The 24,063-nt window shown below is 49.8% G+C and overlaps 1 protein-coding gene across 27 annotated transcripts in view; it reads right to left on the reverse strand.

Moving 5' to 3' along the window:
• The window catches only part of EPB41 (erythrocyte membrane protein band 4.1), a 94,030-nt gene extending 70,446 nt beyond the window's left edge, over nucleotides 1-23,584 (reverse strand). For 11 of the 27 annotated variants that reach the window (XM_085559930.1, XM_085559929.1, XM_085559928.1 and 8 more), the window contains exon 1: nucleotides 14,741-23,090. In XM_085559930.1, the coding sequence (XP_085416056.1) occupies nucleotides 14,741-15,018 (278 nt within the window). In that variant the 5' untranslated portion in view covers nucleotides 15,019-23,090. The other 16 variants (XM_085559932.1, XM_085559916.1, XM_085559924.1 and 13 more) reach the window with 8 other exon arrangements.
• Nucleotides 23,585-24,063: the final 479 nt, after the last annotated feature.

Genomic DNA, 24,063 nt, shown 5'->3' on the forward strand with positions numbered 1-24,063 from the left:
AGAAAAGAAGAGAGACAGAGAGAGAGAGAGAGAGCGAGAGAGAGAGACAGACAGAGAGAAAAAGGTTTAGTCCATCTACATGGACAAATTAAAAGCACTGTCTTTTAATACACAATGTTTGCAGCATTACACAAGTAAAAATTCACATAAACAGAAAACAAGCATAAACAACTGACTGAACATAAAGAAACTAATAATATTAATCTGGATTAAGTACAAGCCATAAACATTCCTACCTAATCCATCTGATGGACAAAGATAAATCCCCGCTATGCCACATCTACAGTTCTTTGCAATTTAAGAAACTACTGATCAAAACAGTAGTAAATAAGACATACAAATGGAAATCTTTACGCATCATTCTCTGCTTAATCTACACAAGATTACAGCAAAAACCAAGTACCAAGAAAGAATAATCATTGCAAAAGATCCCCAAACCCAGACTGCAACTTCTACTCCTGATGCAAAGCTTTATATTGAACTTCCCCAGAGAAATACACAACTGCAAGAAACACAGCTCCAAGCCTGAACAACCCGAGTATCTGCTATTCCTTAAAGCTCTAGGAAAACTGCACAGAAGTTAGAAGGAAGCCGACAGGACTGCAGTGGCGCTTGAAAGTACAAAGAAAGGTTTATGATGGGAAATTATTTGCATCCATAGGGCCACTGCAGGGACCCTCACACTGTCCTATTAAAGCCCTTAGATTCATCACAGCTTCCCAGTAATGTAAAAGCAGCTCCAGCAAGTTCAGACACTGACCCAGTGTGGCACAGAGTACAGCTCAGCTCTACCTCCCCACTGCAGCTTCACCCACACATGCCTCCATTCACAGAGGGGTGGGAAGCTCCCACTAAGAGCAGGGATCCCTGGCCTGGTCAGGTGGGGAGAGCCCAGAGCCTTCCCACTCGACATGGACACAAGATCTCTGAGCATTACCAATTTCCAGGGCTTTTCCAAGAAATAGGTGAAATATGGGAGTAAGAGGCAGAAGAAAAATCCACCTGCAGTAACACAGGTACTGTCACAGTTCCCCCAAATGAAGAGGCTCTAGGCATATAACTCTCATTTGGGAACACAAGGAAAGATGTTTGAGAAGAAATCAGATGCTGTGGATACTCAGCCAACACTTCCACTGAACATCCAAGGATGAAGAGCCTGAGGTTCACCTGCTGACCCCAAAAATCCAGGATTCCTTTGAGATGCCAAGTAACTGCTGGTGAAAACCTAGTACAGAGTCACTGCCTTCCATCAGCAACACTTCTGTATACCCAACTTTATTCCAGCATGTAACATGCCACATTCACAACCTCATTATCATCATCATCCATTTATCAATGTATCAAAGCACATGGAGCATCCCAACACCCCAGCAAGCTACCCTGGCAGAGCAACACTTGGATCTCTACTAAATGAATTTGTAGAGGTGGTTGCTCACTAAATAAGCCACATCCTTGCCAGCCTATGTCCCATTCATTCAAATATCTGCTCAACAAGCAGTAAATGGGGCAGTAGGAGAGACATTGTTTTACCACTTTCCAAAAATCAAAGGATGTCAAAAGAAAAACACCACGGATGCTGATACAGAGCATATAGGCACGTGGCAGGGAGATAGATCTGGAGTCAGGAGCTGTAGGTTTGGAGTATCATTGCCCTGAAGCATTTATAGGCTTTAGGAACATACAGTGTTTGGAAACAGGCCAAGAGGAGTCCTTACCCCTCAGGACTGCTGCTTTCCCATTAAATGCTTTGCTTTTTATAAGATTACTTGTTTAATTTGCAATTGTGAGATCAGATGAAAACACAGGTAATTCCTGTTCACGTCATCTAAATTGATATAGGAAATAATGAATGAGTTTATATTAGGAAAAAAAATCATCCTTCTCTCCGTTTCGTAAGGCTCTAATTGAGTTTTCAAGGTAAGGAGCGTGAGCACTATGTTTATCTTGATATTTATCTTCTGCAGCAGATTATGCTTGTCCATGAGAATCCTATAAAATCCTCACCTTCTTTATTAAGGCCATGACAGCAGAGATATACACTGCCTTTTAGATCCCACCCAATGCTCAAAATTGCCATAGAAGTGCAACTGAAGATGCAAGATTATGTAAAATATAAACATCAAGACTATCAGCATCACTGACATGTGACACACAATCCTTATCAACCACCACAATGCTGCAGGAAAACCTTCAATTCATTAAAAATATTGCTGGACCAGCCATTAAAAGAGAAAAACAACCTACTTTGGATCTCCACAAAACAACCTTTGAAGCAAAGGGAGCAGATCCTGGGGCAGCAACACAAGAGTTAGCCAACTGTGAAAGGAATTGCACTCCACGGCATCACAGCAGTAGCAGCAGCCACGGCAGATTCCCTCCTCATCCCTCATTCAGACCCACCATATTCTCTGCCCCCGAGATCTTACAGGGATTATTTTTACATATCTCAACTTTGAATAAGAATTACTAATTCAAAGACCATCCATCCAGATTTAGCAAACTGAGGCAAGCAAAATCCAGCATGTTTGAAAAGCCTTCAAATCCTAACTGGAAAGAGCAAGGATAGGCAAAAACGGGGTTTGTGGTACTGTTCAAAAATTAGATTTTCATGGAATAGTTTGGATTGGAAAGGACCTATTTTGCTTTGCTTGTCCAGTATCTTAATTAACACATGAAATTATACCTGAACCAACATAGCACCTACTCCAGAAACTGGACAATCTCTGAGAAATTTTACCTTCATCATGCAATTCTTGAATTACCATTTGCACAGCCACAGAGGGAAATGCTGCCAGACCCTGCCCAAAACCAGCTTCCTCAAACCAGTGCAGCAAGGGTGAACAAGTTCCTTTTCCCCAAAAGATAGGGAAGTGGGGACTTGGGAGACTTGCAGCTGCAGCACTCAGAGGTGGTCGAAGTGGATTTTAACTCATTCCAGACCTTCTGGAGTAATTTTCATCACAAACGGTGCCTTGCTGGAGATAGGAAATAAAAACATGCCTTGGTGGAAAATCCAGTAGGAGCATCACTTCCCAGTGGGCCAAGGTGTTTTCTTGAGCTGGAATTCAGAGGAAAGCAGCGTGCTCGGACAGCAAAGAGCGCTTACCAGACCACAGCATTTACATTTGTCCCACGGGTTGGTGAACAGCCATCGCTCCGTGGAGCCCTAAGCCCTTCCCCACCTTATCTCCTTCCTCCTCCTGCACAATGGACTCGGGGCAGAGCTGGGGATGCCAGCTCGGCCCAGCAAAGGGAGACACTGGGTGCCAGCTCTCCTGAGCTGTGTGTCCCAATCCTGCTATCCCTATTTCTTGCCTCGTGCAGAATCTGTCTCGGGCTGAGCCTCCGCCTTTTGACTTCCAGTACTCCGTCACACAGAGCCCCACGGAGCGGTGGCACACCAGTCGCGCACACACACACTGTACGCACACAGATGCACTAGATTCGGCCACTGCGAACACACACTGTATACACACAGGGCAAATATTGACACGCTGCACACACACGCGTAGTACATACATACGCATGGGGCACACTCACATGGTGTGCAGAGACACACGGTGCACACACACACAGCTTGCACACGCACTGCGTATACATGCAGTGCTCACACGCAGAGCTCACAGCAGTCACACCACACACCCCCGATACCAACTACACACACAGGGTGCTTGTGCAGACCACGCGTGCACGCTCCAATATCCCACGCACCCTTTACACACACAGGCACACCAACCGCACACACTCGCGGTGCAGATGCACCTTACGCAGATGAGCACACGCACTCACACACAGCGCACAACCACACACGTGCACATACACGTGCTCGCCCGCACAGAGACCGCGGGCGCGCACCGACCCGCCGCTTGCGGACACGGACCCGCCGCGCAAAGGCCACGCGCACGCTCCCGCGCGCACTTACCCGGCCGCCCCTGCGCGCGGCGCCCGCCGGCCTCACAGCGGGCCCCGCAGAGCCCCCGCTGCGGTGCGGCACCCCGGGCCGCGCCGTGCCCGGCCAGCCGCTCTGTCTCCGTCCCTCGCCGCTCCGCGCCCGCCGCTCCGCGCCCGCCGCCGCCCGCCCGCGGCTCTGCCCCCCCCACCACACTGTAGTAAGTTCTCATTGGCCGGAGGCGAGGGGCGGGACGCCAGCGCCGCCTCGCCATTGGCTGCGGGGAAACCGCGGCCGGCAGCGCGGGCGGGGGAGCGTGCGCCCCCTCCTGGCTCAGCTCATCCCGTTCTCTCCCGTTCCCTCGCGCGGGCGGCCCGGAGGGAGCGCCCGGAGCGCCCTCCTGATCCCGCCACGGCGACACCCGGCAGCGAGAGGCTGAAACAGCGGGACTGCCACCCGCTCCTGCCACCGCCACACCCTCCCCGCTAAGGTGATGGTGGCGGGGGGGAGATAATTTGGCGCCGCACGGCTCCAATAGGAAGGGGACAAGAAGGGGCCTGCCCGCCGGTACCGCGGGCGGTAGCGCCACTCCCCCTCCCTCCGTGACCTAAATTTTAAATACCGTTCGCTGCCTCCCAGAGAAAGTGGTGGCGCAGCTCTGAAGGGAAACCCGGGGTGAAGAAGCAAGGAGGAGTATATAAAGAAAGGTGGCGGGGAGGGTTGGGGGTTTTTTATGCTGGTATTATAGTCTTCATTTTTTTAAGCATAAGGCTATTCGTAATCGAACAGATGCTGCCTCAGTCTGTGGCAAGCCAAGAAAGCGACAATTGAGGTAGCTTGGTCAACAAGAAACGCCCCCAGGAGCCCAGCACAGCCCCACCGAGGGGCCCGCCCTGCTCCTGCTCTGGAATCCCGCACCTCCAGCATGGACTGGATTTTCCTCGCTTACAACCAAATTAGAATCAGTTATTTTTATCAAGCAGAGCTTGTACATTAGAGCAAAACACGCTGCCCAGTGCCTCTTGAGCACTTCCAAAGGTTCCAGCAAAGCTGCTGTCAGTCTGCCCAGCTCAGGAACCAAATCCCCCTCATATATTTGCACAGCTCCAAAATACGCCTGGCACTAAGGCATCTCCGTTTGTCTCCCAGAGAGAATTAAGGTCTCAGGCACATTATTCTGCTTGGATTAAGAGCAACTGCCCTGCCTCTTCATCAGCGGATAATACCCAAAGCTGATACATACCCTGACTTGGATCACTCCATCACTGGTACCGACCTAGCAAGGACCACTCACACACTGACGGCATTTGTGCTATATGAAGCTAAAAATACCCAGATTTTTAGAAAAAATCAACATGCTTCTCACAGCTATTTACCCCTTCTCCTTTATGTGTCTATGACAGTCAGCTCTGCCAAGAACGGAGCAGCTCCCCTTTGTCTCAGTGTTGAGACCACTTGCAAAAAGCTCCTTAATGAGAGGGAAGACAGATATTTCTTCCTTTAAATCTGGACAGCTTGGTGGTTTTCTTGGACTTAGATGAGCACATCTGATTAAAAAAAGACAGGCTGGGAAAGTTCTGGCAGCTCTAAGTTGCTACTCTTACAATAGGGACAGGTAGTTCCTTTGAATCATGTCCTGAAGCTCTGACTTCCATCCCCAGTGCAAAAATTTAGCACATTTTAATAGCCCAGGCAGTGCATGGAGGAGTGTCAGATGTTCAGTGCTGACCCACTACAACTACTGCCTTTACTACTGCTCACCCATGGGTGAGCTTAAAACACTGTCAGAATAAAAATACCACTCCAAACGGCTTTGAGGAGAAACCCAGGGAGCAAAGAAACCACAAGTTTTGGTTGGCAACAGCTTCTTGCAGCAAAGAAAAACAAGCAAACAAACCCACACTGCTTCATTGTATACTACACATGGCAGATGATGTGGAGGAGAGACCAGGGCAACAAAAATTTCACATCAAAGCGGTGATTTAACACTACACTGCGCATCATCCACTGCGCTCAGATCACCAGATGATCCTCAACTCCATCTGCCAGCAGCTGAAGAGCAGAAGCAGCAGCTCCTGCATTTTATATTCCCAGGTGAAGCATTTATCCACAGGGAGCACTAGTGCAAGCTGCCGACACGCTTGTGCGCGAGGGCAACGGATTCTGTCATCTCTTCAGACCCCAAACAAATGGCTGAGAGCTTGACTGGCTAAAAAGCTAAAGGAAGAGAAACAAAAAAGTTGAATTATCAAATACAAAAAGATGCACTTGGTCTATGGCATGAGAGTCTGAAAAACACTCTTCTGTGGCAAGGGGATCTAAGCCTACATAAAGCGATGATTTATAGGGAGCAGAAAATATGTGAAAAAAAGGGAAAAAGAAACCCGAAACCACTACTCTTGTGCACATGGAAATAAACCGATCACCACCACACTTCTGCTGGAAGTCACTGGCTTAGCTTCAAACTTTTTCCTTCCTACACAGCCCCAAAGTGACCTCTGAAATCCCACAGAAAGTAATGGAAATTTCTTTAATTCTTCACTATAAGAACAGTTCGTTCTGTGCCAAGCCTGAATTGCAACTATTTGAAGAACTCTCCCAGCTGGTTAAATTCGCTTTATGGGAGTAATTTAGAGACTGCGAATTATTTTATTGAGTCAGGATTTCTTGGTATTTGCCTGCTGGATATAGGAATAAGGACAGGAATTATATTCATTTTAGGCATGCGTTTAGAGTCGCTAAGGCAGAGGTCGTTCCTCACAAGGTGAAAGGCCACTGGGAGCACTCAGATCCTGGTGGATTCAGTCAGTGCAAACTAACTGGGTCATGGAAGACAATGCCAAACCCTGCCCTCTGCCTGGGTAATGTGCAGGCACTTTCAAGCAGCTCAGGAGGACACACTGCAGCATCCTAGGAGCATCCAGATAGCAGATTAAATCTAGCTCAAGTTAAGGTCTTCATAGAACACATCTTTGTATGGTGATCCAGCACTCTGTAGGCCCCACAAGATACACTCTTGGTAGGATTTGTTGCAAAACAGGGCTCCCAGTTTACATCAGTGCTGGGGAATACTGCCCAGAGCATTACTGGCACAACAATAAAAGGCACAGACAGAGCTCTCCTCTTTGTCCTGAGGAGCTTCTCCAGTGAGGAATTCCCAGTCTAAACAAGACAATTGTGCATCACACTGGTGCTGTGCTCCCTTCCCCAAAGCAAGCAGGATTTAAAGTGAAGAGAAATACTTGGAATTACACCGAGTTCTAGGAAAAGAAAAAAAATAGGCTGGTCAGATGAATCTTCTATCTATCCTGCTCTAAATGAGCTGTATTACGCACGCATATGTGAACACACACCAGGCACACTGTTTCCCTTTCTCACACTTGCAAACTTTGCAAACAAGTGACAGTCTCCATTGCAGCAGCAGCCATTTCACAAGAGCAAACAAGGTGGGAGGAGAGCAGGTGGCTCAGTTTTGTCAGTTCCTGGCCCTCTGCCCTTGGCTCCTCTTCCAGCTTTGCTGTCACCATCAGCAGTGCTGATTTGGCCATGAGCAGAAGACAAGAATGAGGAGGAAAGGAAACCTCCTTTTGACTTCTCAAGCTTTGTCTTCCTGCAAAATGGCGATTTAGAATTAAAATATTGCAGATAAATTATCAGCTGGAAGGAAAGAATGCTTCAACTAACACTGCATTTCTCCCCTGCCCACCCTTCATTCCAGCATAGAATTCACTGATGAAAAAGCCTCTGACAGGCTGAACTGCAAATTCAAGGAATTTTCACTAAGGTCTAGAACACTTGCACTGATTTGCTACAACTCATGGTGTGCACATTGAAGGCAACCTGGAACATCAACACTCACCTGGCTCTGTATGAAGTATTTAACCAAAGATTAAATCTAGTCCAGCCCATCATAGTACTCTCCAAAACCTACCATTGACTCACTGCTGAGATAGTTATTAAAGGGCCAAGAAGCACCCTCCATTAGCTAAAGAGACTGAGTGATTTAGGTACTGGATCCAGGGCAGTTCACCTCCAATTTTGCTAAATCCAAACTGCTTCTGCCATCCTTCTTCTTCTCTGGAGAAATTTATTTTGTTAACTGTAATTTGTAGCCTTTAAAAGCTACTGTTGCTAAACTACAACCACATATTCTCCCGTGGGCAAAAGAATCCCATTTTTTAGCCATTAGATCTTCTTCGTACTGGGCTGGCTCATATGGATCACTTTTGGGCAGATGGGGAAAGCAGAGGGGGTGGCTGGGAACTGAGTCTGTACATCCAGGAATTCCCATCCCACCTGCAATCTGGTTAATTGATAGAAGAAACTCCCATCATGAGTTTCATTGATTTGTATGAAGCTGATGTTCATTTGAGGCAGCGTCTTGCAGCACAGCAGATAAACTCCAAATAGAAAGAGGAATAAAACAAAAGAGGAGCTTCAGTTCTCTCCAGACTATGTGTCAGTGCATGGAAGAACAGTTCCTGAAGAGTTAGCTTTCTTTAGATTCATGGCTTAAGAGTCAGCATGTAAAGCACATTTCTACCAAGATGCACGATTAAAGATTAGAGGAGGTCAGGTGCAGCCTGCAGGATCAGGTGTTAATATGGTGAATGTGTGAACATTTCTACATTGACAGAGAAATACTTCTCCTCTCAAGTATGAGTAGGAAGTATTAAACACACAAGTGGTTGCACTGAAAGTATCTACAAAGAGCTTAACAAATCCTGGAGAATATATTACAAGTGATGCTGTGAATTCAAGCAGGCTCAGGAAACAGCAGAGTCAGTGTGGCATGAGCCTGAGCTCCAGACACAATCTAAGAAACTGATTGGACTGTTATGGTGTGCTCATCTTTGAATCCATGTTTGCTCCCTGTTCCCCTCCCTAATCCCCTCCCTTTCCCAGTTGCCAATTTTCCCAAGCCCTTCCCTAACCTCCTCCCTTCCAAGTTGCCGATCCTCCCTCTATCCCTGCCCCTTTCTCCAAAGAGTTCTGTGTCTGTCTTGATGCCCTCGACACCCCATTTGTTACTTTGCATTATTCCCCCCCCCCCCCATTTTCCCTGATAGCTATTTGCCCCACCTTATACTCCTCTCTTACCATATCCTCGTTGGTTCACTTTCCTACACCACTGCTCCTGAGCTGCTCTATAAAAACTTCTGTTCACCCCGCCCCAGTCTTGTCTGGGAGCCCAGGGATAAATCCATCTTGTTCCACCCCAAGCCCCGTGGCATCGCTGTCTGTCCCTGCTCTGTCCCTGCCGGTAACTGGGCATCGCAGAGCTCGCAGGGGACGGTCGTGGCCCTGCCGCAGCTGCCCGGCAGACCCTGCACTGCAACACTGAACTATGGAAAGAACCATCACAGGAGCCTCAGACTGTCCCACAGAACACTAACCTCCATCACCTCGAGAGCTCACCCTCCTTCCAAGCATTTACTAGGATTTAATTTCCTGGCAGTTGCAGTAAAAAACTAAAACCAGAGGAGTGTGCTCACAGACAGCACTAGATTCCCTATCCCTCTTTCAGTAATGCTGCTGGAAACTCCTATGTTTGGGCAGCAGGAAGAAGTTCAAGCCCTTGTGTCAACCTCCTAAGTGAAGCAGGACGAGGCAGCTGTCCCTTCAGTGGGGGACAAGCTCAGCTATGCAGCCTTTCTTGAAATGCACCCAAAAATATCAGTGAGTACCACCTAGAGACCAGACCTCCAGCAGGGAGGCAGCCAAGCTGCACTACAAACAAAATATGTCAGGGGCTGATTTACTCCTTGCATGGATGACGAGTCAAACTGTAGCCAAGAGAGGCTCTGGCTTCTTTAAATAACACCAGGTAGGTGTGTTTTCAACTGCAGCTTCTCCCCAGAAAGGCCCCAATTCAGTGAAGGAGATTTGACTCCATACTGTTATGCTCTTGGGCAAACAGCACCCCTTGCCTTCAAAATGCGTAGAGCTCTTTGGTATGGGAAGGACAGTTTCAAGATCAGGGTTTATTTAGAGCTATTTAAGACTATTTAACTTTACCTAGCAGTAAGTTTGAGGCAGATACTTGGCCAAGAGAGTTTGAGTCTGCACTAACATATTCCATGTAATTCAAAGGCCAGGCAGCAAATTCATGCAAGCCATGAACCCAGCTCTAGTCAACAGACAGCAATTGGTGATTGAGGGCTAGACCTGTGTGCCAGTGAGGGGCACCTGGCAAAACTTAACATTTATTTAGATTAAACTTTAACTGTGGAGAAAAAATACAACTTCTAACCATTATTTTTTACAGAAATAAGAGCCAAAGCTCTGTACCACCTTGGTCAGCACTGTGTCCCCCGCCTGACATATCCTTGGACCTCGCAGGGTTTGTCCTGAGCTACTAAACTGGATCAGACTTGTCACTCTTAGTCCTGCCTACTGATATTCCCAGAACCTGATAGAGCACAGCCAAAGTCTGCCCACAGGCATTTCTGCAGGTGCACAATGATTAATTGGTGCACATTTCCATATCACAAATTAAAAAGACCTCAGCTTGCTTGAAATGCAGTATATTAACCTCTGAAACTGGCAGTCATGGATACCAGCTTCAAAAAGATGAATATCAATAAGACAGAATCCCAGAGGATAGCATCCCAATGCTGCCAGATTTTCTGGAGCTCAAAATAAGGCATTTTGAGGCTTTTTTAAGGTAGTAACTTTACATGCTTATTTTAATAGGAGAACCAACCCAAAGTGGTTCATATTAATAGACAGAATCCAAGAAATTGAGGAGGGCAAAGGGAATAAGGTTGCCAAGGAAAGCTGTGGGCATGGATGAAGTGATAGGAAGCTGAGGACAGAAAGCATACTACCATTGTCGCAGTTAATTGCCAAGAGTCTGAAAAGGTTTGTTACTAAAATAAATAACTTAGTTCAGGGTGTTCTGCAGGTCCACTAAGGCTGCACAATAACAGTGCACACAGTAAATCTCTGGAGCAGGAGATGCAACAGCAGCTTGGAGACACCAATCTCACCCTGCACTCACTGCAGACTACCTCAGAAAAGCTAATATTCATTAAGCTGCCATCTTTTCTTTTTAATTATTTGTCTCCACAGCAGGGTTTCCCCAACCATCAAGCAAAAGGGAAGCAAGTCTCAAAGGCGTAACTGTTTTGAAGTGGGCTCACAGCTGCCATGGCATGAATGCCTCTCCAAGAACAGTAGCAACTGCTCTGCATGGCCTGCGGAGCTGGGAGGGAAAGCATCTCTGTTTAGGCTGGTTTTCAGTGTAGGTTTTTAGGTCAACCAAAACAACTTTCCTTATGCAACAGAAACCTCACTTGTTTTGGAGTTTTTGCTTTCATTTAATTAGATGGTAATTCAGAGGGCAGCACTGCTATTCTGAATGCCACAATGAGAACTGTTTTCACTCCTTTACTAAGCAACAAAGTGAAAACACTGAGCTAAGCTGGCTCTAGAACTTGACACCACATTAGAGACCATGGTCTCTGACAGGGTGGGACAAGTGAAAGAGATACCTTGCTGCCACATCTCCACAGAATCATGGAATCATTTAGGTCAGAAAAGCCCTTCAAGATCAAAGAGACTAACCATTAACCCATCACTCTCAAGCCCACCACTAACCCATGCCCCTAAGTGCCACATCTACATGGATTTTAAACCCCTCCAAGGATGGGGACTCCATCATTGCCCTAGGCAGCCTGTGCCAGTGCTTGATGACCTTTTCCATGAAGAAGTTTTTCCCTAATATCCAACTTCAACCTCCCCTGGCACAGCTTGAGACCATTTCCTCTTGCCCTGTCCCTTGTTCCCTGACCGATCTCTCCCAGGCTGCCCCCTTCTGTTAAGGAGACAGAAGGTCCCCCAAGCCTCCTTTTCTCCAGGGTAAGCCACCCTAGCTCCTCCAGTTGCTCCTGCTGCTCCAGCCCTTTCTCCAGCTCTGTTCCTTTCCCTGGACACCCTCCAGCCCCTCGATGTCTTTCTTGTTATGAGGGGCCCAAAACTGACCCCAGGATTCAAGGTTTGGCCACAGCAGTGACCAGTACCTGGGGACTGCCCTAGTCCTGCTGGCCACACTAGTGCTCGTACACACCATGTGTCATTTGCCTTCCTGCCTACCTGGGCTCATGTTCAGGCACTGTCAACCAACAGGGGAGGTCAAAGAAGAAAATATCACTGAAAGGTGCTGGAAACCTCATTTGTTCTTCCTCTTTGGGCTATGTGTAAACAAGAACTAAGGGGAGACCCAAATTCACAACACAACAAGCTGTTCAAGGGCTCTCAAAGCAGTGCCCTTCTCCAGGTCACCCATGAATTCTGGGATAGAAAGAAACAACATGTATAAATAAAAATAACAGCACTCGGCTTCCAGCATTACCAGTGCCGCTGTATGGAAGACAGAGCCCAAACACAGCCCATGAATGGACACTCTGTACTTACCACCACAGACACAGCTCTGACCAATTTTTCAGCAGTGACCTCACCTTGGATTTCTTGACAGGCTTTAAATAATGGCAACATATGTAAATCTCAACTTGAAGGTCAAGAGTAAAATCCCCAACAGCGGCTCCTCTACCATTTTCAGCATTTTCCTTCATGGTTTCTGCCCCACAGCTACTCAGAGCTTCTCTCCATGGAAGCTGTTGGTGTGTTGGTGGTTTGCCCAACATCTACCAGGTCAGGAGAGGAGATTATATTACTAAATTAATATTTAATATAAATATATTACTAAAACATCTATCCATTTTATGTTTACCTATGATATAAGCTAGGCTTAAAGATGGAGAGGCAATCTGAGCCTGCTGTTTTCTCTGCTGTGTGAAGGTCAGAGCTGTCTCTGAGCCAGTGATACTGTACCACACCCCTTTTATCTTTGCTATCCCTAACAAGGTACCACGTGGCTTTCTTGTTTGCTGACAAAGATTGACACCAATTATTCAGCAAGCAGCAAATTTTATCTCATATCAGGATCAAAACCTCCACAGCCTGTAACAAGCAGGACCACCAAAATGCAATTCTCTCCCCTCTGTGCAATACATGCAAGAAAACTGACATGTTACAAAAGTAACATGGAGACTTCTCTGGGGAGAGCAAACCAGGGATGGTCCAGGTTATCAGTGTTTCCCAAGGGAGAAGTTTACCCTTGACCAGAGACTTGTCATACAGAGATAGCCAGATGGGTGACTGTCCTGAGGGTCTGCTCAAGAACTGAGCAGGAACACTGTCTGGCCAAAGACTTGCTCCAGGCTACCCTGGCACAGCTGCAGCTGCGGTGCTGGTATAGCTTTCCTCTCACTAACCCATTCCAACTATCATGCAAGTGAGCACTTGTATCTTGCTCCACATCCAAGCTCACAGCAGCTTCCAGCTGTACCTTCCACACAGAGGAGTTTTATTCTGCATTCAAATGGCTGCTGGGTATTTGGTGGGGTTGGAGCTCAGCAATTCTGACCAAGGGAGGTTTTCTAGTCAATTAACAATCCTGCTTTTGGAGATTTGCTAGCAAAGCTCATTCAGATCAGGAGGCAGCTACTCACTTCTGAGTAAGAACAACAGGTTTATGCTTGGATTTGATTCATCTCCCCTGCCCTGCAATGAGACATTGTATAATGATGTTGGGTTTAAGAATAAAGCAATCTGTTCCCAGCGCCTTCCTCTGCTTTCCCTTCAAGTCTTTCATCAATGACTGGCAGCACATTAAATACTCAGGCACAGAGCAGAACTGCTCTAAATGTGCTCAGCCCTTTCCCTTTTACTAGGAGAGAAGAGGGTGTTACTGGGGAAGAGGAGTGATGGAGAGGGGAAAGCTTAGCAGGAGGATAGTTTGAATTTTAAAAAAGAAAAAAAAGTAAATTTAAACTTACTGAAGTTGCCAGAGAACACAACCTCGATGCAAAGGCACCACTGCATCCAGAGAAAAAGCTTCACCAAGCAGATCCCTTCCTTCCCTCCACCCTGAGAACACACACCTTGTCCTCAGAGGCTTTAATATACAAACAACACCTCACAACCAAGTTCATGGCAGGCACCAAACCCCTGTAGGGAAACAATCAGAATCCACCCAACCAGGGCAATTTTTCCTCCCTGCAAAGCAGGCTCTCCATGAACACAAACTGAAATTACCAATGCCTGATGCTCTTCTCCAAGCTCAACATGCATTTCCCCTCCTCTCCTGCCAGAAGGGCCTCAGCCTCCTCTCCGTGGCCTGCAAAGCCCCAGACACCCATGGTTTGCAAAGGGCAAAGTGGTCCAGTGCCATCAGAGAGTCCCTTTCACAACCACAGTGCTGACTTGCCACCAACAGATGTCAGGAGACATCCTGCAAAGAACAGGAAGCATTGCTTTCCATTTGCAAATATATTTTCCCTTCCATTTGCTCACTTGCTGGCACTTAGGTGTGTTTTTACCCCCAGGTCAGTGCTCCACAACCTAGACTGGTAGGAAAAACTACTACTGGGGGCTTCTTCATATTAAAAAATACAGCACTTTCCAGGCCAACTAAGTGCTTTTCAATATCCAAAATCTTGACACACACACAGACAATAAATCATGCTGTTTGACAATAATCAATGCTTCAGAATTTAAGACAAAATAAACAGGCCAGTTAATTATTTAAGTAAGTCCTATCATTAAGTCAAAACAACTGGTTTCAACTATTTCTGCCCACTGATCTAACAAAGCAGGTACTTACTCAGAGATGAGCGAGCCAGGCCAACCACACAGGCGAAGCACCAAAATCGGTCGTGGGGCAATGGATAGAAGAGAAAGGAGAAGAGACACTGGTTAAAAAGCAGTTACAGCTAAACACAAAAAACCTATGCACCCACCAAAAAAACCCAAGCCACAAAGCCAAAAGCTCACACTTCTACCCACATGAGCAAGGCAACGGAGCACAACTTCAGTATCTGCCTCTTCCAGAAGTGAAGGTGGAACCGGATGTTCACGGTCAGCCACTTCTTAGAAATGTAAACACCAAGTGGGGAAGGGAAAAAAAAAACCAAAAAAACAGAAACATCAGCTTGGCATTGCCTAATGCTGATTATGCAGTGAGCAGTGACGCAGGCACCCCAAGCCTGCCAGCCTCCCATCAGCACGGGCCGGCCTCTGCCGAGCTCTGGGCACAGCCAGGCTGCAGGAGCAGCGGGCTCCATGCAAATTCTGCGCCTGTTCAGCTCCTCTAGACTTACAAAATTTCTCCTGCAAACTTCTGGAGGGCTGGACACAGACACAGCCCAGCGCCACCGGTCCGGGCTCCACAGGGCTCCAGCTGAGCCCTCTAGTGGGCTTTAAAAATTCCACAAAACACCAGAGCCTTAATTTAATTAACACTCGGCCAGAGGCCTCTAAACCCTAATCCTCTCAACAAAAGGATCATTAACTAAATGAAGAGATTCAAGTGAGCAACCCGCAGCAAGGCTGGCTGTGGGCTCCAGTGGGCACACAGCAGGGCCTGAAATTCAGTCAGATCCTCAGCCCATGCAACAGCCCCACTGAGGGTACAGGGACTTGCCTCACATAAGCACACAGTCGAGCACACAGTCGAGCACTCGTGGCACACATTGGACTCAACAGTCACCTTGCCATGCCAAAGAATCACAGAATCATGGAATGCTTTGTGTTGGAAGAGACCTTGAAGTTCATCTCATTCCAACCCACTGCCACACGCAGGGACACCTTCCACTAGACCAGGTAGAAATATGGGCACAAGCCTATAGCCATCCTTTGGGATACACCATGATGCCAACATGCATCATGCACGCACAGTCCTGGTGCCATCATCTCCATCAAGACTGAAAACCCAAACTAGTGAACCAGGAGACCAGCTGAAGCACCATTTATTTTTTAAGTGTTATTATCCAGCCTGGATGCAGGTAGAGAGCAGCTCTCCTTTCAAGAGGCAGACTCAGTCCTTCAGCTGAAGGCTGGGAAAACACCTCTATCTTCTCCAGCTTTGCAAGCATGAACAGCAGGAAGGGCTCTCCTCACCAAGAAGCTAGCTAGTGTTCCTTGTCAGAAGAATTTACAGCACACAGGGTGTCATCAGGGAAAAGCCTTCACAGTCAAAGATTCCCAGCCCACATACCTCACCCCAACATGACAGGAATGGAGATCTTGCCCTTTGCAGGTGGCTCTCTTGGAAAGTCACCTCCAATTTCAGAGCCACACAGAGGATCCAGAGCAACTGTGAGGAGCACATCCATGAGACAGCTCATTAGTGTTGTCAACAGAAGCAGAAAAGCTTAATTACAGGGCAGGAATTGTTCCCTCTGGGTTTGCATGCCAGCAGCAGCCTCAGCATGGCCATGCTGCCGCCCGGGACAGGCATTCCTCAAAAGCACCTGCAGCCAGTGTCACCTCTGCCCATGGTGAGCAGGATCCCAGCTGGGCTGCAAATGGTCTGCAGAAGCAGGCTCCAAATGTGAGAAAACAAAATGAGGAAGAATTCAGGTGTTGCTTGCAGAAAAAACTCTGCCAGCAGCAGCCTGCACAGGTCTGGAGATGCTAGTTCAGCTCCATATAGGCACTGGTCCTCTTATTTTGGTACTGTGTGTGCCCCAGTCTCCAAAGCAGCTTTTAAGGCTCAAATCAAGCAGCTCACCAGGACACAGCAGTAGCTGCTGGTGGGGTACACCCCAGAGGCTGCCAAAACCTGGCAGGGTTTTTTGGATGGCCAGAAGATGCTTTAGTGTACTATCTCTCCTCAGACAAACACAGCCTTCCCTGGAACCTCAGCCCTCTAGGGTGCCAGCTAAACTGGTTACAGACCCTCCATGTTTGGGACTGAAGGCTGGACAGCATTCACAGTCACAGTTTTAGCCTTTGCCCCTATCTCCTCCCTGCATCTCCTCGGGATATGCCTTCAGGATAGAGTTGACACATCAATGCCTCCTTGCCCAAAGGTGCAGAACAACTGCTCCCAGAGCTAATGAGGATGTCCTGCCCTGACCCTGGGCAGTTTTCAGCATACACAGAATAAGCAGTCCTCTCTGTGTTCACCTCCTGGGAAAATCTGAAGAGCTCCCGTCTCCCTAGCCTGGGAAAGAACACAGATGGTCACAGAGATTAAAGCATACAGAGAATTAACCACACTATGCAAATGAGCTTCTTCATCCAGCCCAGCACTGCCAGGTGGTTTGAGGTCCAGCACTTGGATGTGATCATCATGGCTTGCTGAGCTCCAATAACAGCCTTGTATTGACTAGGACAGGGGTCAGAAAGCTGAGCAGAATGAAGACAGTTTGTAGGGAAGGCAGGATGCAAACTGCCAGAGCCAGGCAGCTGCTGAAATCACATTCACCTCATGCTACAGCAGAAGAAAAGACAGCAGCACCAGAAACAACCCTGGTCAGCAGCAGAGATCAATTCTGCACTTGTGTATCTTGTATGTTCCCAGTCAAAGGCAGCTCGGACGGAGCAAGCAGCGCTGCAGCCACAATGTGAACCCATCTGCAACTCTGGACGCTGCTCACACAGCACCAGGTGCCCACAGGTTGGCAGAAGAAAACCCATACCAGTTCCTGCTGCCTTTCCTAGAAGGCTGAAGTCTTGGCACCCAGCTGAGGCATGGGATCTGTCAGCACAGCACACTGGGATGGGGCCACATAAACTTCCCAAGAAAGGCAGGGTTTCTCCAGGCTACCCCTTCCAGGGAGGTGCTGCACCTCAAACCCACCAGCAACAGGTTTAAGTCTTATTTAATTTTTACTCAAAACCATTTCACTTTAACATTTAAAAAAAAATCCAACCAGCATGGACATCTTGCTCAGCCAGTGCCCAGCTGCCAGTGGATCCTTAGGGCCAAATTTCAGGCCATGTCATGATGCAGATGACTGCATTTGCTATTAAAAGCCTCCACTCTGCACCCAAGGAAATTCTCAAGCAGTGTTAACCCCATCTGCCAGCCTGTGAGCCTCTGAGCAGCCATGGGTTGGTTGAGGCCAATCCCGGCCGTACGGGAGGGGTTCACCTCCACATCAGACACAGCACCTCCAGCACAACTTCAACACAGAAGCACAAAGTCACGTTATAGCTCAACGTGGCTCTGTGCTGGGCTAACATCTGCCCTCCCTTGTTCCCACACTCAATGTTTGAGTTCACCTGGGGGCAGGGAGGCAACTCGTGCTGTCCTGTTACATACCCTCAGCACAGACAAAGCGCTCCCCTCAAGTTCTGAAGTGCCTACAAGCAGCTTATCCATCTCCAAGGGTATTTGGAGAGTGGATATAGAAATATAAGCCCTTGGATGACTGGTACTACCCGGTGAGCACCTAAACCACCACAGCAATCAGAGGGATCAGGTCACAAAGGTCACATACAGCATGATACACAGCTGCCTTAACACCCTGGTGATGCTTTGAGGCATCAGTCCACCTCACTCCTCCCCACAAAGCTGAAGTCAGTGCCAACACCAAGTTTTCCAGGCCTTAAGGCTCAGAGCTTTGCCACAGCTGCCCTGCACTGCCTTGTTAGCAACACCTACCAGATTGCTGTAATACCACTGCAGTCAACTCCAAAGGCTCCCAGCATGTGCCAAGCCTTATGTTCCCCTCTTTAAATCCAGCTCTGGTCAACTGTGGCCAGATGTAATTACCTACATAAAAGGCACTCAAAGCCACTTCTAACAAGAGGATATATTCATGCTGTTAGGCTGAGGTTCCTCCTCATCTGCTGTTTTCCAGGGCTCAAAAATTTGCCTCACAGTAAGTGGACCAGCAAGAACTTCACCTCATTCCTTGTTACAAAACCTGCCTTTCCCAGGAATGGAAGGAAAAGTCAGGTTTCTTAGTCATTTATCCACAAACATTTTAACAGGATTTCTTCACTTAATTGAATAGCACACGGGGGCTTTATGTTGGCAAAGGGCTTTGGGATGAGCAAATGGAAGAGCAAGGGCAGGCTCCATGCCCCAAAACACTTCTCAGGGGCCAGGAAATACATCCAGGTCAAGCCTGCAGCCTTACACTGGCCAGGATGGGCCTGGGGTGGCTCCCACCGGCTCAGCATCCTCCTAGAGGAGTTCCCAGCTACTCTAAATCACCAGGAAGTCACCAGGGTTGACATAGCACAACAATCCACCTCAAGCTCCCATCAAGCCCCTTCTGCTAAAATCTGCCAACGAGTGGCAGTTTTGGAGCCTTCCCAGAGCCTCGGGGTCTGACTTAAGGGGGTTGAGACAGTAAAAAGCTGTTCTGACACGGCATTTGTGTCCTGACACAGGCTCCAAGCTGGGAGCCCAGATGGTGGTTGTGTGAACCCTACCCACGGTGCCCCATCCTCATCTGGTGGTCCAGGCTTTTCTCAGGGGGGCATCAGGAAGGGACTAGACACAAACCATACTAATTGGATAGACAGTGAGTCCTGCAGCCCGACAAAGCTGTGAGCAGCTGCTCAGAACCTCTTGTAAACCACAAAAATAGTTTCATCTACAGAGAATGGATGAAACACCACAAATACCCTTTTCTTCCCTCTGTGCAAATAGCATTTCCCCCCACTGTTGTCCCAAAACAAAATCCAGCCCTGCAGATCAAACCAGGAAATTTAGCGAACTTTGAGCATGAACAATTGCAAGAGGATTTTCCAGACCTTCAAGCTTGCTTGGCAAGTCACAGATTATGTAAAGTGCTGCTCTGCCATTGTCAGGAAAGCCGTGCCCTGTGCCAGAGCCAGCTGGCACCACACTGCCCACCCAGCACTGCCTGCACCAACAAGGACAGTGGGGCTTGTGCAACTCCACAGATTCCTTCTCAGGCACTTCCAGAGCAGCAGCCACTGCCTTTCACTTTACACCTCATTGTTTTAACCATGATTTACCATCTTTCCAGGGTCTTGGTTTTCCAACCCATCCTGCCCAGGTGTTTGGTGGCCTGGACTAAGAGTCTCCTTTTTATCTACAGGGTGGCTTTACCATGGCTGTGCCCAGAGGTGAAGGATCCTTTCCATAGCTTAACTAATCCTTGTTTTTTTTCTGCCAATTGAGCCATCCTCTGGGGAAACAATACAAGAGCCTGAACTCATTCCACATTCAGCACCCAGCTGGAAAAACCCCTGAGGCAGGCAGGATGGTAGCCGGCATCGCGGGTACACAGCTCCATGAATGATCCATGTCCCTTGGCAATGGCCTCGCACATGGTCCCGGTGCATTTACCTAATTAAGACTTAATGAAGTAGGGAGATCTATTGTGAGGCTGGCAGGGGAGCAGATGTGCCCCCTGAACCCAGCCATTGCCAAGGAAAGCACACTGTTGTCTCCAGGGTGAATGAGCAGGAAAAGCTCAAGCTGGAATGCTCAGCCCTGCAAATTCCAGATCCCACTGCTTTCTCAGAGCAGGGATGGAAAGTGCTCTGGTCATCAGCAGCCTCTAGTGGGGAGAGATGGGCAGCTGTGGTGGCTGCTTTGGCCAGACCCCAGAGCCCCAGCCAGCCCACCCTGGCTGTTCCCACCAGCCCAGAAGGGGATGGCATGACAAAGTCCCAATATCATGGTATGAGGGACCTGAACCGTCATGGCCTCATTGCGATTACTGCTGTGTGAGACTGCTCATCCTCCGGGTGCTGGTCCCAGGCTAAATAGGGACAGCCAACTGCAGCTCCCCCTGGGGAATCCCACCCAGAGCTCACAAATCACTGCATGAAGCAAAACTCATAAAAAGAACAACCAAGACATCCCCCTCCTTCCTGGGCAGCTCAGTGAGAGACACCTCCAGGCTAACGATGGGCAAGTCCTCCCCCTTCCCAAATCACACATCCAACCACAGCATCCAACGTGGCCAAGAGCCAATTATGACCCTAAACTTCCAGCCACCACAGCCTCAAGCCTCTTCCTGCAGCTGTGAACACAAAGGTGAAACACTGCTTAGCAGAGACGGGACAATTCCTGCCCTCTGGGACAGGGACCACCTGCAACCTGCCTTCCTCTCTGGGAAATAGGTGGGGAGGGAACTCAGAAAAACCTTGCTATATATTAAATCAGTGACCTAAGTCCAAAATGCCCTCCTTGGAAAACATCTCATGTTTTGCCTTTTCTCTGAGAAATCCTTTCCCTGCCATTGGCTCAGAAAGGACCATGCCAGCCGGGGTTGCGGGGGGGGACCTGCGGTGCGGAGCGATGCGGCTGCAGGCAATTCCAGCAACTGCCAGGCTGCGCGTCAGGAAGAGGGAGCCTCATCCCAGCAGCACCGCTGCAGATGAGAAGGCACTTTCTCTCCTCACCAGGCTTCAAGCCCTCTTGGAAATGCCTCAAGTTGCTCCTATGCACAAGGAAAAGCGAAATGAAGGGACAGGAGTGGCCCACATCCACAGAACATGTTGAGAACAACCATGGGAAGCAGTCTGATGCACAGATCAACTTTTTGCTTCTGCTGATTCATTGTTATCATCGCCACAGGCAGAAGCAGCATATGCCCCACTTTGTCAGAGAAACTGAGGGACTGCCAGCATCATGAGATAGAGGAGACCCACGTCTTCACAGGCCCCAGAACTGGGAGAGAAACTATACTCGTGGGGGGAGGCAAATTGTTCCACAAGTTTCAGCTGCCTTCTCTCAGAGACAGGCATACCATGCAGCTGCACCACCACAGGCACAGTGGCCATGAGCATGGCAATGGCTTAGAGGAAGGATTAAGCCGAACATGGAGCCTCAGTGTCAACTCTGGTGCAAGTTACTCCCATGAACTAACCAGGTTACTCTGGCAGAAACAGGACTGAAAAGAGACCTGACTCTGGCTCTCTCCTACAGGTTCATCTGTGCTTCCACTAAGCCTCATCAGGAAGGGAGCACAGGGATGGGAACATTCTGGGATGCACCTTGCAAGAACCCAACTTATTCCTGTGCTCCAGGGCAACTTCTCTCCCAGGAGGCAGCAGAGATTCCTTGGACCATCAACATTTGCATGCTGGCTGTTTGCTCCAGGTCAGCTGTTCCCATTGACTGGCAGTGGCAGAGCATGTGTGATATGCCGAGGGTCGACAGTGCACCCCAAACCTCAGCCCTGCACACCTCACACAGCCTGACCTCACGCAGGGCATGTGTGACTGACACCAGCCCCCATACTGTCCGACCCTTGGCTCAGCCTCACAGCCCCATCACAGCCCCTCCTGCTCACACAAACCGCAGACCAAGTGTTGACTTTCCTCATGCGGGAGCCTCGGCGTAAGTCAATCCTCGGGCGAGGAGGCGGCTGCCGGCAGCGCCGAGCCAAGGCACACCCCTCCATTGCAACACAGCTCTAAAGATAGTGACTGTCCCCCACTGTCCCCTGCCATCCCACCAGCAGCTCGGACCCGCCACCGGCACAGCCAACGACACGGACTATCGAACAGGTTCACCAGAGCAGGTTCACCAGCCTCTCGTCCCACCACGACTGCAGGAGGGCGAAATTCAGGAGAGTACGAGATTGCAGGAACCGCTGGGCACGCCGCACACGCCTGGGGTTGCGTAAAGTGTTCCCGTCGAGGTGGGACGTGAAGACATCGACCCCCCCCCCACGGGTGTGAGGAAGTCGATGGGAGATTTCAGCGCGGCGCCGGGACAGGGATCGACGGCAGGAGCAGCCCCCGCCGCCCCGCAGCTCGGCCACTGCCGCTGTCTTTGGGAACCGAACCGGCGGGCACAGACGGTGTCTTGGGAAGAGATCGCGGCCGCCCCGAAGCCCCAGGCTGAGCTGCTGCATCTATGGTACAGCCCCAGCAACACCGAATGCTCCAAGAACCAGAGCTGGACCCAAATGCCAAAGCGGGAGCTGCCACCTCCCAGGAACGGACACCAGCGCTGCTGCCGTGACTGTGAGGTGCAGGGGGGACCCCACTTCCCGAGGCTGCACCTGCCTTTTCCACTCCACTGCATCAGAGAAAACAACAGTATGGGGGGGAAACATCCGAGTCCCAGGGCTGGCCACTCCCCGTGAGGCAAGGCCCCATACACCTCCTGAGCATGAACCTACTGTGGGTGGCCCTCCACGCCACATCCTCCCCTGCAGCCCCAACTCAGAGTCTCTAGGACAGCTCTAGTGCACCCCATTCCCCCCATACCCAGCCTGACCCTACTAGGAATCTCCCCACTCCAGAGCACCTCACTTCCCTTCTGCCCTATAGGCTTCCTGAAAGCGCTGCAGGTGCTTCCCTAGTGTTCCCCAGTCCCTGAACATCCCCCGTTTCTCCATAACCCCCTGCTTTACACCTCAGTCAGAATGGGTCTTCCATACCTAGACTGACATCCCCCCCCCCCCCTCCCCTCCAAACCCTTGAGCACCCTAAACCACCTTACATCCACCTTGACCTCTACGGGTGCCCCTGGTTCCCACAATTCCAGATCACTCCACATCCAGCCTGACCGTACCGGAAACTCCCTGCTTCACAGCACCCCATGTCCCCTGGCAACCCCTCCACTCTATAACCAGCCTGAGCCCCCATGTGCCCCCATAGCACCACAACTCTTCCTACAACTCGGCAGCCCATGACCAGACCGACTCACTATGGATCCCTCTAGGGAGCCCCAAATCTTCCAGAACCTGCCTGACCCCTATACCCCCCACAGCACTCCCGCAACCTGCTCAACCCCTACAGCCCTCACCCTCCCCTCAAAAGCCCTCTCGCCCCACAACAGGCCTGACACACGAGGAACTTCACCTGCCCCCGCTCACCGGGGCCGCCACTCCGCTCCGCGCTGCCTCCACCTGCACCACCGGCCCCGCCCCGCCCCTTGACGTCACCACGCGAGCCCCGCCCCCTGGCCGCGCCCCCTGACTGCCGCCCCCTCCCGTCACCGCGCGAGGAGGCGGGGCCGGCGCGCGCCGCTGCAGTGGGCGGGGCCCGCAGGTGCCGAGCGGGGGTGGGGCCAGGCGAGTCCTCTAGCGTCCCCGTGACGTCATAAGCCCATATAAGGACAAGGTGCCCCCACGGGTTCCCCCGCGCCAAGGCAGAGGCTCAAAGTCCCGCCTAACCAGCAGAATCAGGGCTTTTGTAGACCTTTTTGCTTATTTTCACTATTTTCCGAAGTTATCTTAGGGAAAACCCCGTCCTTGCTCTGGGCTGGAGGAGCCGGTGGTGGCCCACCGCAGGAGGCTCGGTGTGGCCGCAGCCGCTAAGGACATCAGGGCTCCTGAAGCCGCCCCCGAACCCGGGCCCATCCCTGGGGCCACGCCCGGGTTATCGGCGCCGCGCAGGCGGCGGCTGCGGAGATAAGGCGGAATAGGGCCCCC

Source organism: Lonchura striata, chromosome 23, assembly GCF_050655825.1.
Source record: "Lonchura striata isolate lonStrDom1 chromosome 23, ASM5065582v1, whole genome shotgun sequence".
Taxonomy (NCBI): domain Eukaryota; kingdom Metazoa; phylum Chordata; class Aves; order Passeriformes; family Estrildidae; genus Lonchura; species Lonchura striata.